The following is a 16226-nucleotide window of genomic DNA, read 5'->3' on the forward strand; positions in this document are numbered from 1 at the left end:
GCCGAACCTGAAACGGAACCAAAAGACAATACACAAACAAAACATAAGAATAAGAATAAACCATCTTCCGCTCAGTCTCTCTTGTCTCATTTCAACTGAAAACGAAAGATTCAAAAACAAGAAAGGTACTTTGCCTTCCTTTCTTGAATCCTTTTAGCTTTGTGGGTCTTGAAGGGTTTTGGGTTTTATCCACTCAGTTAAAAGGAAGACACCCAGAAGGAGAACCAATACTTTTCTTGACATTTTACTCTGTTTCTTTCTGATATGTAAATGCAATGCATTTGAATGATTTGCGTATTTTGCTTTTTTTTTGTAATGACAAGTTGATTTTATTTTTATTTTTTCTTTTGTTAAGGAACAAGAGGATTGGATTTCGATGGAGAGTAGTTCAAGAACTGGGTTGCATGACTTCAATTTGGCTTCAAGAAAAGCTGAAGAAGCAGGTTGGTCTTTCTGGTTTTTTTTTTTTTTTTAATAATCTTGAATTTTGTGTTTAGTGTTGTTTATTAGGTCCCTGATAATGTACAAGAAAAGGACTAATTAACATTTCAGTTTTTTTATTACTATTTATATTGGTGTTTGTATACATCTTTTCAGCAATGAAGCAGTGAATGATCATTGATTTTCGGTTGTTTTTGCAGCTTGGAGGCGGTTTCAAGCAGTTGCGTGGCTAGAAAGCTTAGTCGGGCCTCTTGGTATATCAAGGCAGCCGTCAGAGAGAGAGTTTGTTTCTTGCTTGAGAAATGGTCTCATTCTGTGCAATGCCATTAACAGGATCAATCCAGGCGCTATAGTGAAGGTGCATTATTCACTGTCTTATGTTTACGTATTATTTCCTTTTTTTTTTCTTTTTTTTTTTTCTTGAGAATCTTGAGGAAAGGGGAAGTAAATAAATAAAGTGGGTTTTTTTTTTTTTCTATGTTGATATGATCAAACCCCTAACTAGGATAAGTTTTGTGTCTTAATTCCTTACCATTTTGTTACATTTACTCAAAAGTGTGAAAATTTTGAGTTATATGTTTTTTTTAGAATTAGGGCACAAAATAATAACATTCATCTATACTGAGGTAGCTGAATGTTTTTTTATTAGGCTAAGATTAATGAAGGGTTTTGGCAATCAAAATAAAATGTGAAAAGAGTTTCCATTTTCCTTGCCGTTTTTGAGCAAATGCAGTATACAGGTATTGGTTTTTACTGCTATTAATTGGTTTGCTTTTGGAATATATTACAAGGTTGTGGAGAACAGTTCATATATACCATCATTCAGCCGGGAATCTCAACCACTGCCGGCCTATCAGTACTTTGAGAATGTAAGGAACTTTTTGGTGGCAGTCGAAGAGTTGAAGCTGCCAGCTTTTGAAGCTTCTGATCTTGAAAGGGTAATTCAATTTCAAATGTATATATGTATTTGGAGATGAACATGTTCTTATTAGTTTGCATGTAAGTACTGATAACGACTAAGTGAAATGATTGGTTTTGCCTTATTAAGGATACTTTGGATGTGGGGTCAGCAGTGAAGGTTGTAGATTGCATATTAGCCCTGAAATCATATCATGAATGGAAACAAATGAACTGTGGAAATAGTTTTAATAAGCATGCTAGGTCTCCAATGGTTATGCATTCTGCCGGTAGGTCTTCACGAGCCTCAGCAGCAATCACTCCAGACTCTTGTAGGTGCTTGGACATGTCTGCAGCTTGTGAGAAACAACTAGCTATGAATGGTGGCAATCAGAAACTTGAAGGTTGCTCTCTCTTCCAACTGTACATAACCAAAAGTATATGCTGTATGGCTATTAATATGTCACAAAAATACACTTCTACTTATACTTAATTGCCATACAAATTTTATAAGCCTGATACGAAGATAGTGTAATTTAAAAGATTTGTATAGCCTCAGCATATACTAATAAATGATTGTTAAAAGTCCTTGCTGGTGTATTACCTACCAAATATGACATGGTCACTGTTGAAACTATGGTATAGGTATTATTGCTCTTTGCTAATTAATAGATACAACTTTATGTAATATTTTATACACGGTTTTAGTAGCAATATCATTTACTTTAATGAGACGTTAATGTGTACGTAGCATTTATTGTCATAGGTTGTCCCATAATTATATTTAATTTGTTTTGACTTATAGCTTATTCTATGTGATGCATGGATCTTGCAGATTCTATTGTCAAGGTACTTGCTGAATTTATGGTTGGTGCGAAGGAAAACATTAACGAGAATCTTTTATCTTCCTTTCGTAGAGGAAGTCAGGTAATAATCTTTTTTTTTTTTTTTTTTTTTAAGAAGTCAATTTTTTTGTTATAAATGAATATAGGATTGGAGAGATAGATTTGAAGAAGATAATTGTCTTTTCATTTTTTTCATTTCTATCTTTTCTGATACAGGATTCATTCAAGTTATTTAGCACAATCCTTTCAAGTTGTTCTGAAGAACTTCAAACTAAGTTCCCTGAGGTGAGTCTAGTTTTCACTCAACAATAACTTGAATTTTCTGATTGCCTTAGCCATACTGCTGAAAGTTGAATTAAGGTGCCTGGAACTTTCAGACTTTTGTGCGTATGCTTGCCTATTTTATATCATAGCCTCCCTTGGGAGCCCATGCAAAGAGTCAAAGACCTTAGACAGGGCAGTGCCTAGGCTGCCTGATTGTTGATCTTCTTACCTAAGAATCTAAATAAGAGAAAATTACTTTGATATTCTTAAGGAGCTCTGCTTTCTTCTTAGTCGGAGGGATCTAAGAGTTAGTCGGAGGGATCTAAGAGTTCTCTCTTTATTTATTACCCTACAACTATTGGTGTATTATGCCATGATTTGATAAGAATTTTGATTCATTTATTTAACTTGAAATATTAGGATACAGTGCCTTATTTGACAAACCTTTTCTTTTTCTTTTATGCTGATGCTTTAGCTTCATAAAGCTCTATTTAACAGTATTTATTCCTGCTCAAAAACAGCTTAAATCAGTATTTGAAGAATGTTTGAAAGAAAGTATAAGTAGCTCACATGCCCCTCTAACACCTTCATCTCCAAAGGATTTGTCTACACTAGGAAATTCTCAGGTAATTCTTTTAAATCGTGACCGATACAGCTTTACAAATGTGTGCCCGTAAAGTAATAGGTTAAAGTTTGTAAAGCAAAAAGATGGTTAACCTGCCTTATTTCAACTCATAATGTCTTTCTTTTTACTATATAGTTATACTATAACTTCCTCTTAATATTTTCTGTTACTTAAGATTGATAGATTTACATCCAGAGAATATCCATCTTCATTTTTGTTAATGTTTTTCTGTTTTCCTGACATGATTTCACTAAGCTTTTACTGAATTTGACATCATCACTATTGATACCAGTGCCCCATCTGAACCATTTATGAGCTCACAACATGGATCTTGTCTAAGATGAATTTGGAACCTTTTCTTTATTAACATGCAGAGATACCTTAGTCTTTTCATCATACTGTTTCTTTTATTTTATTCTTCATATGATTTTGTCTGGAAAATACAAAAGCTTTACAGCATTCAAAATCGCCAATGTTGATGAAACCCACCCCCACCTTCAAACCCCATACCACCACACCCACACCCCCCCACAAAAAAAAAAAATTGTATGAACTATTAACATACCTGTTTCTCAGATGAATTTGGAGCCGTTTCTTTCTTAAACAATATTAATGGCACTAAAAAAATTTTATAAAGTAATTCTTCCATTCACAAGAGATAGTTTACTGAACACACATGACATAATATGAAAATATTTTACAGAGTCACAGAGCTTGCATGAGAACAGGTAACCGCAACCACAGGCAGTTACTGAAAATGCAAGAAAAAGAACTTCTGGTAAGTAGATTTGTTCCAACACCTCAACCTTCTTTATTAGGATTTTAATATGGACTGTACTTCTTGTTTTGAACTGTTGCAATCTAGCACAATTTTCATGGATTTCCACTTTCATACAAAATTTTGGCCTGGAGATAATGAAGTTTACATATACTGTAAACTCCTCCCTGGGAATGCTTCCATTCTGCTTTTCTTGGTAGTACATTTTATCATATCCAGTTGCTTTTACTTTATGACTGTTGAGAAATTTGATTTACTTCTATAAGAGAGCACTTTTGTTATCATACCTTGTTCAGGAATGATTGAATAAACTTCTTTTTTTCGTTTTTAGTTTGTAACCATATTACAGCCTTTTTTACTTTGTTGCAAAGTATCCTCGCTATAAGCTTGCATATAGATATGTTGCTAATTATGTTGTATATTTTCTTCTTATGTGTTCATTATTTTTCCTTTCCAATTTCTTTTGAAAGGAAATCTACTGGCAACTAGTATTATCAATAATATAAGAAGAGAATGATATATCTAGATGCACAATTTCCAATGACTATTGCCGAAATTAAACACTGAAAGACTTTATGATAAAAATATTGTTTTCTATATTTTAATCATTGTGATAACGAATGACGAAGTTAAACATTAAATGAGTGCATTAATTACCTCGAAAACAAATGAAGACTTGCTTCTATGTTTTCAATGCAAATCACATATTTGATTGATTCCCATACAAAACTGAATTTTCTCTTGCAATGAGATGATCTTCTACATTTTCATCATAATGCTGTTTTCTTCTAGGATCTCAAGGCCTTGCTTTCAAGAACTAAGAGTGAGTTCAAAGACTTAGAATCCCAGCTGCAGAATGATTTGAAAGAGCTTGGTATGTTACATTGTAAAAACAGCTTCAATTTTGAAAGCAGATGCTCGTCATCCATATCTGTATCTATTTAAAAAATAATAGCAGTATTCATTTATTACTTTTGTAGATATGCTATAAGTATATTTCCTAGAGTTCCATATTGTAACAATGCACAAGAGGTAAAGATGACTGGATGCTGATAATTCATAATTCAAAATGGATTCTTCCTTTTCATGCACTTCAATATTACTTCCATGTTTTAAGAAGAAAAGTTTTTTGGAAATTACAAAATGGTCATATTTTACATGGCTTCAGAAAGTCAGGTACAGGAGATGTCTACTGCTGCTCTCGGCTATCACAGGGTGTTGAATGAGAACAGGAAGTTGTACAACATGGTTCAGGATTTGAAAGGTAACAAGAACTACCCATTTGCATCCTAATATTTTTTTTTCCTGAGTATAGATGCTAAATCTATTAATCTATATTGATATTTTCTTCAGGGAATATTAGAGTTTACTGCAGAATAAGGCCTGTCTTCAGAGCTGATACTAAAAGTACAATAGAATTCATTGGAGAGGATGGTTCTCTAGTTATTTCAGACCCATCAAAGTCCCAAAAGGATGGAAAAAAGGTTTTTCAGTTTAATCATGTGTTTAGTCCCGCTGCTAGACAAGGTAAAACTTCAAACATTATATTATTATACATTTTTGCAAATAAATCTGATTACTTTTGCATTACTCTTGGTTTTCAGATGAGGTATTTAAGGACACTCAACCCTTAATTAGATCAGTAATGGATGGTTATAATGTATGCATTTTTGCATATGGTCAAACCGGATCTGGCAAAACACATACTATGGTATGATCTTTATCAAACTTAGCTTTTGCAAATCAAATTCTCTGCATTTTATATATCTTAATTGATTTTTTTTTTTTTATTGTTTGGACATCTAATGATTGAGCAATGATGTGTTTGCCTTTCAAGCAAGGCATATTTTATTTATTCTCTGATTTGCTTGCTTGCTTTATCGTGTGCACAAAAGAAAGGTTTCTGTTTTTGCGTGCACAAATAAAGGCTTTTGTTTTTGTACATATTTTTCTAGATTTTTTCATCTAATATATAACTATTATGATAGAGTGGTCCATCAGGAGGATCAACAAAGGAAATGGGGATCAATTATCTGGCTTTGAACGATCTCTTTCAGATATCTAATGAAAGGAAGGATGTGATAAATTATGACATTCGTGTTCAAATGGTCGAGATTTATAATGAACAAGTGCGGGACCTTCTTGTCGAAGATTCATCAACCACCAAATATCCTTTCGTACTTTCTATGTTACCTTCTAGAAATATTTTACTCTTTTTAAGATAATCATATTTATGATTATTAGAAGATAGGAAGTGCTGTCCCTACTGTTTTAATCATGCACAAGCAAACCTTTTGTATTCTTAACTATGCACACATTAGAGATTCGGAGTTGTGCTAGTGAAAATGGGTTGAGTCTTCCAGATGCCACAATGCATTATGTGAAGTCCCCAACTGATGTTCTTCATCTAATGAAAGTTGGAGACGTTAATCGTGCTGTTAATTCAACTGCAATCAATAACAGAAGTAGTCGTTCTCATAGGTCAGTGTTCTAAGACCCAACTTATCTACTGGTTTAGCTTCTACATTTTTCCTGGAAAATCAAAATATATGAAGCCTGTGTAGTAATGACAATAAATGTGGTAGTAGAAATATGTTCTAAAGATCAAAAGGGTGGTTTGACATGTACCTGCAGTATATTGACGGTACACGTCCATGGTAAAGATACAACCGGAAGCATTCTTCGTAGTTGCCTGCATTTGGTAGATCTTGCAGGAAGTGAAAGAGTGGACAAATCAGAAGTTACTGGTGACAGGCTCAAGGAGGCACAGTGTATCAACAAGTCTCTTTCTTGTCTGGGAGATGTAATCATGGCCTTGGCTCAGAAGAACTCCCACATTCCTTACCGTAACAGCAAACTCACTCTTCTCTTGCAAGATTCCTTAGGTAATAATATGCAAATAAATGCCCTCTTTTCCCCTAAGATCCATTATTCTCTTTGAAATGAGGTGGAAAACCAAATTGGTAAAAAGTGATTGAATGCGCATTTGTTTTATTAATAATAAAAAATATAAAGAATAAAAGAATAATAAGGAAAGCATCTTATCAAATTTTAATGCAGCGGTGATTGGATAGTGACAGGATAGAGTTGAAGAGCTCAACTTTTGAATAAAAAATGCTATATATGGTTGTACATACTAACGACACTCTCTGGAAATATTCACTTTAGGTGGACATGCTAAAACTTTAATGTTTGCTCATGTGAGTCCGGAAGGGGATTCTTTTGGGGAAACAGTCAGTACTTTGAAGTTCGCTCAGAGGGTTTCAACTGTTGAACTTGGTGCTGCACGAGCAAAAAAAGAGAGCAATGAGGTTATGCAGCTCAAAGAACAGGTACATATATCCATTTAAATTCTATTCCCTGATACTTTTACTTCTTTTCAATTTTCCTTGGTTGTCATTTATGCTAGAAATGTGGTGATTTCACGATTTTGCTTTATCAAAAGCCACCTTGTAATTAGTGAACTTTCTTCAGGGCCGGTGCTGTACCTCAGGACTTAATGTTACATTGTTGGACACACTAACAATACAACCTCCGTTTTTTTTTTTTTTAAATGAATTATCTTGGAAATTTTCTGAAAACTGTAATCTTACTGACATTGGCAAATATTTATGCCTGAAAATCTTGGTGAACAGTAGAATCTAACGAAAACCGTATGGTTGCATATGATGAAGAATAATAATACATATACAAAGTTTTCATATAAACTCACTCATATAAACTGTTGTGTTTAAATGTGATTGGATAATTTTAAATTAGAGATGAAGTTAACAAATTAGAGGAGATAATATGTCAAACATACAGGGTTGTTGTATCTGTTTGTATAATTAGTTTGTACATGTAACATTACTCTCTAATGAACTATAACATGGATAATAGTTTTTATTTATATTATTTTATTTTATTTGTGTGCATAAAGAGAATTTGTGTCTTTTAGATACAGTAATGAATTTTTTTAACAATAATCTTGCAGGTCGAAAACCTTAAGAAAGCATTGGCAAACAAGGAAGCCCAGAAACCAATAGCAGTGACTGAACGAACTCCTCCACGTACCCGAAGACTCAGCATTGAGAATGGTAGCACTGTGAAGACTCAGAAAGTGATGAAATCTGAACACAAAAAGAGAACAAAAACCCCTCCTATCGCAACTCGTGCACGGAGATTAAGTTTAGAAGGTCCAAGATATGTTTCGAAGGATAACATTCAGATCAAGTTATCTGATGGTGTGAGTGATCCCATGCCACTTGAGGCTGTGTCAATACAAAAACATAGTCAGTTTCAAGATGCAGAAGCAGTTTCAAAGTCGTACGGGCATTTCAGCAGCAATGGTAGTTCTGTAACAGATATGTGTCGAACTAGGGCAACTAGAAGTCCTACTAGTTTGTCCTATCAAAAGCGAGCAGTAAAAGCTGATAGTAGGACACGGATTCCTTCTCTTCAGCTACCAAAGACACCTGAGCCGCAATCATTTCCAAGAAATGAGGTTCAAATTTTGATGCAGAGTGAACTCACTCTTTCAACAGAATCTCGCAACAAAAATGGGAAAGGATCTCAAATAAGGAAATCCCTTCGAACAATCGGAAAATTCATTAATGGCAATGAAAAGAGGTAGGTGAAACTCATGAGTCATACTAATTCAATTATTCTGTTCCAACCGTTATTTTCAAATTCATATAATAAATTTTAGTAGCCTAATAACCTTTTCTAACAGTTGCAATGTATGTAATGGTATTGCGTGGCTATCTCACTTTCAGGAACCAACAGAACTTGACAGAAGCACGATCACCCGCCACCATGATTGCTAGCAAAACTAGCAATGGGAATTCGCCACTGACAGCTAATTCAAGGGCACACAGGAGGCAATCACTTACTGGCATTCAAACTCCAGGATCCCGGAGATCTTCTCTTGGAGGGAAACCAATTGAATCTTCTTGTAAGTACAATACTGAAAAACATCAAATGTATGTGCATTGCATGTATAAAGTCCATGATTTGAATTTCATTTTTTGCAGGTGCAAGCGACACTAGGAATGCAAAGACGCCGCCTCCAGTCCACCCATCAGGGAAGACAGCAAACCGTTGGGTGTAGATCATTTAACTCTGAGCTTAGAAGAAGTGCAGTAGCGCTTTGACTCGAAGCATACTGGCTTGCTGACAGTTTGAGTTTTAGAGCACAGTGCAACAGTGCAAGCACAGAAGAGAGAAGACTTGCTGACTGATTGAGCAACATGTTCATGTACATAGGAAGTAGAATATAGATTCAAACTGATCCATATTTCATTTGCTCAAAGAATGCTTTCTTATGCCAAATATTTCATATTCTTTTTTTAATAAAAAAAAAAAAGGCTTAGATTTGATTTGCCCCAGCCAGCAAAATTCTCTTGTCGCGACATAATAAAGTCAGCTGTAACAATGTGTGACTTGAAAAAGAGAAGTGATTGTATTACCTTTACCAGACTTTTGTAAATTAAAAATAAAAAATTTCCTAATTCAGCAAACGTGTCAAGAAAACGGCTCATCCACCAAAAGTTCATCACTTGTTACATGCCCAATGATCTTCATTCTAGTATGAAGATCGGTGAGTAACGAATAAATTAACTTAGATTGACGATGAGATTTATCACCAACAACGAATACATGAACTCTATTCCCAACTTCTATCCAGCTACAACCAGGCTGCTTCTTCAATCCCATTTCTTTCATTTTCAGCCTCACTCTCGCAGCATCTCTCCATTTCCCACTTGAAGCATATATATTAGACAGCAACAAGTAACTGCCTGCATTATTTGGCTCCGTCTCTAAAAGCTTCTTTTCAGCATGCATCCCTAAATTCAAATCCACGTGAACATTACATCCGGAAAGAAGAGCTCCCCAAACTGATCCTGATGGCTTAATTCCAAGGCGCTTGATAAAATCATAAGCCTCCTTTACTCTACCTGCCCGGCCACATAGATCAACCAAACATGTATAATGTTCTTCCCGCACTTGTATGGTTTTGTCCCTCGTCAGTTCCTCAAAGTATTTCAGGCCTTCGTCCACCAAACCAGTATGGCTGCATGCTGAGAGCAACCCTACATAAGTTACGTCATCAGGTTTAAAGCCGAGCTCTTTCATTTGATTAAACAAGTTGATTGCCTCTCTAGCACATCCATGGTGTCCATAGGCTGCAATCATACCATTCCAAGATACTAAATCCCTGCAACTCATCAACCCATCATCAAACATTTTCCTTGCTGTATGTAACTCTCCACATTTAGAATACATGTTTATGAGCGCAGATACAACAAATGTGCTACTTTGATAAACTGTCTTACTTATCATCTGATGAATTTGCTGTCCCTCACCAAGACCAGCTAAGTCACTACACGCACTCAAAACACTAACAAAAGTTCCCTCATTGGGTCTCATCCCATAATCCTCCAACATTTTTAACAAAACCTTCAATGCTTCTTCACTTTGTCCATCTTTTACATATCCTGTGATCATTGCAGTCCAAGAAACAACGTTCTTTTGAGGCATCCTATCAAACAAATCCCTTGCCCTTCCCAACTCCCCATTCTGAATAAACCCCGTGATCATCGTATTCCATGAAGGTAAATCCCTAGACGGCATCCTCTTAAATAGCTCAAAAGCCTCAACTAACCTCATATTCTGTGCATAACCAGTAACCAATGCGTTCCAGGAAACCACATTCCTCTCTGGCATCCTATCAAATACCAACCTAGCTTCATCAATCCTCCCATTCCTTGCCAACCCGGCAACCATTGTTGTCCACGAAATCACATCTCTTTTAGGCATCACATCAAACAATCCTTTCGCTTCTTCTATCCTCCCACAATTTGCCAACGCCGTAATCATAGTATTCCATGAAACTGTATTTCTATCTGACATTTTATCAAACACCGCCAAAGCCTTGTCAATCATCCCCTTTTTCGTGTATGCTTCGATCATGGTATTCCAAGAAACCACGTTCTTTATCGGCATTTCCTCGAACAACTGCTCTGCTTCAAAAATTCGATTCCGCCTGACATACCCACTCATTAGCGCAGTCCACGTAACCACATTCTTCTGAGCATCAACCCTATCAAACAACTTTCTTGCTTCTTCAATCAACCCACATTTTATGTACCCGGAAATTACTGTAGTCCAGGTAACCACATCTTTCTCAGGCATTTCATCGAACAATTTTCGTGCTTCATAAATATTGCCTTCTCTGCTTAGCCTTGTAATCAGCCAATTGGATCTTGCAATATCTGGACTAGGGCTATAATCCCTTTCTAGTGTCACTGCAGTTTTGGTTATCACTGCACTATTTATTGAATGGTAAAATAACTTGAAATTGCAGGGAGAGAAGATTGGTAATAAGATATTTTTGCCAGGATGGGATAGTTTGATTGACACTCGTGAAAACGATAACATTTCAATTGGAGAGTTTTGCAAGTCCAAATGACACTACGAATGACAAGACGCGGCCTCAGTTCATCATCGCAAATCTAAGTAAAATGATTCCCCATTGAAGAGTGTATAACTGCACAGGGAAGCTGACACTATCCCGTTAATTTGGGATCCAATTCGGGATTTTCTTTAGAAAGCATCGAGAAGGAATTGGAATGTAAGAGCATTGAAGGACTCTTTATAGGGCTTGAATTGGTGATCGAGCATCCTATGGTGTTCGAGCATCTTTTACATAAATTGTGAGTATCCTGGTTTCTAAATATAAGGAGGAAATAAATTTTAGGGGTGAGAATACGTTTTAAAAAAAAAAGAAACTTAAAAGGAGATAAATTATAAATAAAATACATAAAATCTCGTAATATGTTATTTAAAATTAAAATAAAGAGTGAAATTTAATTGTGGGGGATCAAACTTACTCTTTAATTTATATTTAAAGAATAAAAAATAAAAAATCTGTTACACTCTTATTTCTATAGATAAACTTTTTATAATAAACAGTTTAAGTCATATAAAAAGTCGATGTTTTAAAGAGTTCGTTTATAAAAATAAGAGTTCAATAAACTTTTTATTCTTTAAATATAAATTAAAGAGTGAGTTTAACTCTTTATATTTAGAGAGTCAAATTTAACTCTTTATCTTAATTTTATTTAATAAATTATAAGTTTTTATGCATTTTATTATTAATTTTCTTTCCTATTAAACATATCTCATATTTATTAAGTCTAATTTAAAGAGATTATTGGATTTGAATATAAATTTTGATTTTTATATTTAGAATTTAATAAAAATAATGTTTATTTATATAAAATATATTCTTTAAAATAAATTAGAATGTAATAATAGCTATTTATAAGATAGATACGGAAGAAGAAAGAGATCTCTATTTATTCAAATGGTGTACCTATGGGACAGAGAAAGAAGAAAAAATTGAAGATTTCAGATAGTACCTTAGATCGAAAAATCAATTCGTACCCTTGGCTCAATTTCTGATAGTAGTAATATATCAATATAAAATTTATAAACAAAAACTTGTAAAATGCCATGCTCCACGTATATTAACATAACAAGTAGCTTGAAAATGGATTCCTATTTCATTTGCTTAAGAATGCTTTCTGGCGCCAACGTTTCAAATTCTCCCTGCAAATTTCTCTACTCATGTCATGAGCCACTACCCACCACTATGTAACATCTTTAAGTCTAATAAAATTTGTCCAAAAGAAAAACAAAAACAAAATTTCCATCATATGGTTTCCCACTTCCCATATGCTCTTTTCATTTTTTTTTTTTTTTTTCTTTTACATCAATAAGTGTGATGATAGTATTCTTCTATGGCATATTACAACCAGGGAGATTCCCAATGTCTGATGGATATAGAATAAGTAGTAAACTGTAAGCTTATTTTGTTTTGAAGGCCCACCAAAAGGTGGAAGATCCTTCATCCTTCCCATACTGGAGTGTAGTATAATAATTCTTGTAACTGAACATCTTCACATGGAAAATGTCAATCTCTTGCATCCAATAATAACGATTGTAGGACCACTGGGATTTATTCGTTATGGCTAATAAAACCAGCAGAGATCAGAGAATGAGTTTAAAAAGTGCCACTCATTATATTTTAATATCTTATCCAGAGTGTGGAATAAGGATTTACCTATAAAAAGTAAAAACCAATACAATAACAATACAAACAATGAATTTAACATATAAATAATTGTTCTTCAGTAACTCATTAAACCACAATTCACAAGCACGAAATAACAGAGAATTGAGGAGATTTACTTGCATAAAATGCTAACATTGGAAACAAGGAACATCAGCTACAAAATAATTTTAAATGAGAAAACACAAACAAAAAACAATGAGAAATGGGAACCCATTTCTGAATTTTCATAACATAGTTCATCAATGATAACTCATTAACAGACACACAAAATTGCATGAAGCAAAAATCATGGGCACTTTGTAAAATATTTCATTATTTATTACATGTAAAGTCTTACAAGTTACGGAGTGTGGCTGCTTCAAACATTCCTACTATTTACCAAATGAAGACCTTTTTTTTTTATTTCCTGCTCAATGTACAAAACAAGGAATGAATTCACTAATTTTTCACAAAAAATTACAGTTTTCAATTAAATTAATTAATGATCCAGAACAAGAAAAGCTAGTAAGGACATTCGGAATCACTGTGACTGATGATGAGCACTCCGGTTGATTCTGTTGATGGAATAACCATAAGCACGAATCAACCGCTTACGAAATCTTTCGAGGTTTAATCTCACGTTTTGGCCGTCCAGATAGATTGCCTTGGTGTATTGCCAGCCCTTATTGTTTACACTCGTTGGATCTCGAAGAACAGGATCGTCTTTATCATATTTGTCATACAAAGAGCTTTCTCTGGGAAGAACGGGGTAGCTGATATAGTTCAAACCAAGTTCCCTTGCTGGTTCACCATAATATGTCTCGGCTGCCCAATCAGTTCCAAGGGGAATGACCTGAATAAACACAGAGCCAGGCTTCATGAAGAGAAAATGTGTCATGGCTGCACCATGGACTCCAACCATCACATCACTTGAGTTAAGCACCCGATAAATCTTTGCCAATTCTGTAGTCCGATCAGGCCTCACAACTTCAACTCGAAAGCCAATTTCCTCAGCCATTTTGACCAACAATTTCTCATTAGTTATCGCTCGAGACCCATTTCTAGATAAAACAACCAATTTTGGTTTCTTCAATAGATTTTCTTCCATATTTCTTATAATCTCTGATGAGGTTTTTGATGATGGAGACAAAGAAAGCTTCTCCCTTAGTTTTTCTTGAGCTTCTCGTTCCTCATCCTGAATTAATCCATGAATTCTTGGCCAGTAAGCTTGATCTAAAATATTTCTAAAATCAACTATGGTCTTGTTTCCTTGCATCAATGAAGGATCCACTTTAAGCTCATCATGGATTCTGAGACCAACAATCGCTTCGGGGAAGCAATGAGTCCTCTTGTCTCCAGTAAAATCTATTGCTGGATAATCCGAAAGATGTGAAAGAATATCACCATACTTCATAATCCACCAATTATGATATTCAAGAATGACAAATACAACCTTCTTCTTCAAATGATGAGAAGTGATATACAATGGCAAAAGTCCATCATTGAATTCATGATACACGTTCCCGGTATATCCTCCAGTCGAGAAAAACACAGCAGGAACGTCATGTTGAACATCACAGTGATGGTTAATTGCAGCACTTCCCCTCTTGGAGATAAGGTCTAATTCATCAATGGTGTCCATTACACTTGCTTCCCATTTTCGGGTATACGGTTTAATCTTTTCGTGTTGGAGTTCCTCTTCAACATCTTCTTCAACCATGCTCGAAACATAGTTGATTATGCCATTGGAGTTTCCTGAGTTGTATACAAAGACGGAAGAGGAAGCAGAGCTTGTTCGCACATCCCCTTTCATGATACATACATCAGAACGCAAACCGCTTCTGTCACAACATATAGTTCCTGAAATTAATCCCAAAACTAACAATCACAAAACGGATACTGCAAAGAGTATCTACAATAAAAAGTTAAGGCCTCTACCATATAGTTTGACTGTGGGATTAAAAAAAAAAAAACCAGAAAGGACTTTTCAGTTTTCAGTTTAAGATGTTATTTTACTTGGGCTTCTAAGAACATAATCAAATGAAAAATCCAACGTTTTCCACATCTTCTCTTTTAGAACTTCGTTCTCAGAAGCCAGATGGAACATGAGAACTTTCAATAGCCATAAAAGAAATCCTTTTTCCCCCATAAATAACTAGTCCATTAAACTTAAACTTCTAAAAGTTTACAAAAGGTAAAAAAACAGAGATGAAGAAACAAGATAGCAAGAGAATAAAGTACTAACCGTCAGAGGCAGAAGCACACAAAGGAGCATTTACATTGGGAAGAAGGCTTTCGTTATCCCCAACAAATGAATCTACAGAAACAAGTTTTTATAAAAATAAATAATTTTATTAAAAAAAAAAAAAAATCAACAACAAAAACAGAGCAAAAGAAAAGAAAACTCGAGTAGGTGAAAGGGGACTTACAGAGGAGAGAGGAAGAGCTAAAGAGATGAGGAGCCAAAATAAAGCAGCACGAAAGAAGGGAAATAAAGAGAAGAGAGAAAAGCTTAGGCCTAGCTCTCTTGTTGAAGAAACCATAGCTCGGTGCACAAACGAAAACGAAGTCACGAGACTCTTCATCGTCATCATCTTCAAGAGGCATATAATGTTTTACTACTTGTACATGTTCACCTTTCTTCAACTGATGATAACGCTGGTACCTCCCCATAATATTTTTTTCTATAAACAAAAATAAAAATCCAATCTTTCTGAGCTTTTCAAGCAAAGAAAAAGAAAAAAGAGCGGCTTTTGTTGGTGATAGCTTTGAAATAAAGAAGACGGTTCGGCTAAGTTATCGAGGAAAAGAGAGCATGTGGGTTGGCAAATGAAGAAGAGTATGTAAATGTATTTGTGGTATAACTTGAAATGAAAGAAGAAGAAAGAAATAAAAAGGAAAATGAGGAAGGTGGCTGAAAGAGTCAGGCAATGTGGTGGAGTTGTCTACTGTCAATATCAAATATGGTTGCGTGTGTGTTTAAAGAGCTGTTAAGGCTCTCCCCTGGTTGATTCTTTCTTTGCCTTCTCTTTCTAGTTACCTTCGCGTTATGTAACAATACGCTGTTCAATGCCACGCGCTTTTCAATGGCGAGTTTTGAATTAGGAGCGACTGACTGTACAGACACGGGGTGTCTCACGCCGTCATTGACTATTTATTCTTGCGAAAAACATTTATTTAATCAGACGCTGTTCGGTTGATACATTCGATGAAGGGCCTCCTCAAGGTTTTGGTTAATAACAAATGTTTTATCATAATATCCTGTCTCTTTATATTTTT

The 16226-nt window shown here is 34.9% G+C and overlaps 3 protein-coding genes across 3 annotated transcripts; 1 reads left to right on the forward strand and 2 right to left on the reverse strand.

Moving 5' to 3' along the window:
* The first annotated feature begins 361 nt into the window (after positions 1 to 361).
* Positions 362 to 9348, forward strand: LOC116111152 (kinesin-like protein KIN-14L). The gene is made up of 19 exons (XM_031397351.1): positions 362 to 443; positions 642 to 799; positions 1233 to 1379; positions 1490 to 1742; positions 2174 to 2265; positions 2400 to 2468; positions 2969 to 3073; positions 3776 to 3850; positions 4643 to 4724; positions 5019 to 5114; positions 5204 to 5377; positions 5455 to 5561; positions 5839 to 6017; positions 6167 to 6331; positions 6485 to 6735; positions 7019 to 7182; positions 7824 to 8458; positions 8605 to 8783; positions 8863 to 9348. The coding sequence occupies exons 1-19, from the start codon at positions 377 to 379 to the stop codon at positions 8937 to 8939; spliced, it is 3075 nt and encodes a 1024-aa protein (XP_031253211.1). The 5' UTR covers positions 362 to 376; the 3' UTR covers positions 8940 to 9348.
* Positions 9217 to 11264, reverse strand: LOC116111153 (pentatricopeptide repeat-containing protein At2g35030, mitochondrial). Its single transcript, XM_031397352.1, has one exon. The coding sequence runs from the start codon at positions 11021 to 11023 to the stop codon at positions 9353 to 9355; it is 1671 nt and encodes a 556-aa protein (XP_031253212.1). The 5' UTR covers positions 11024 to 11264; the 3' UTR covers positions 9217 to 9352.
* Positions 11265 to 13488: 2224 nt separating this feature from the next.
* On the reverse strand, positions 13489 to 15889 carry LOC116111145 (beta-1,2-xylosyltransferase XYXT1-like). Its single transcript, XM_031397337.1, has 3 exons — positions 15377 to 15889; positions 15193 to 15264; positions 13489 to 14807 (listed from the first exon to the last, which is right to left on the reverse strand). Exons 1-3 carry the CDS (start codon positions 15618 to 15620, stop codon positions 13489 to 13491), a joined length of 1635 nt encoding a protein of 544 aa, XP_031253197.1. The 5' UTR covers positions 15621 to 15889.
* Positions 15890 to 16226: the final 337 nt, after the last annotated feature.

Source organism: Pistacia vera, unplaced genomic scaffold (assembly GCF_008641045.1).
Source record: "Pistacia vera cultivar Batoury unplaced genomic scaffold, PisVer_v2 Contig628, whole genome shotgun sequence".
Classification (NCBI taxonomy): Eukaryota; Viridiplantae; Streptophyta; class Magnoliopsida; order Sapindales; family Anacardiaceae; genus Pistacia; species Pistacia vera.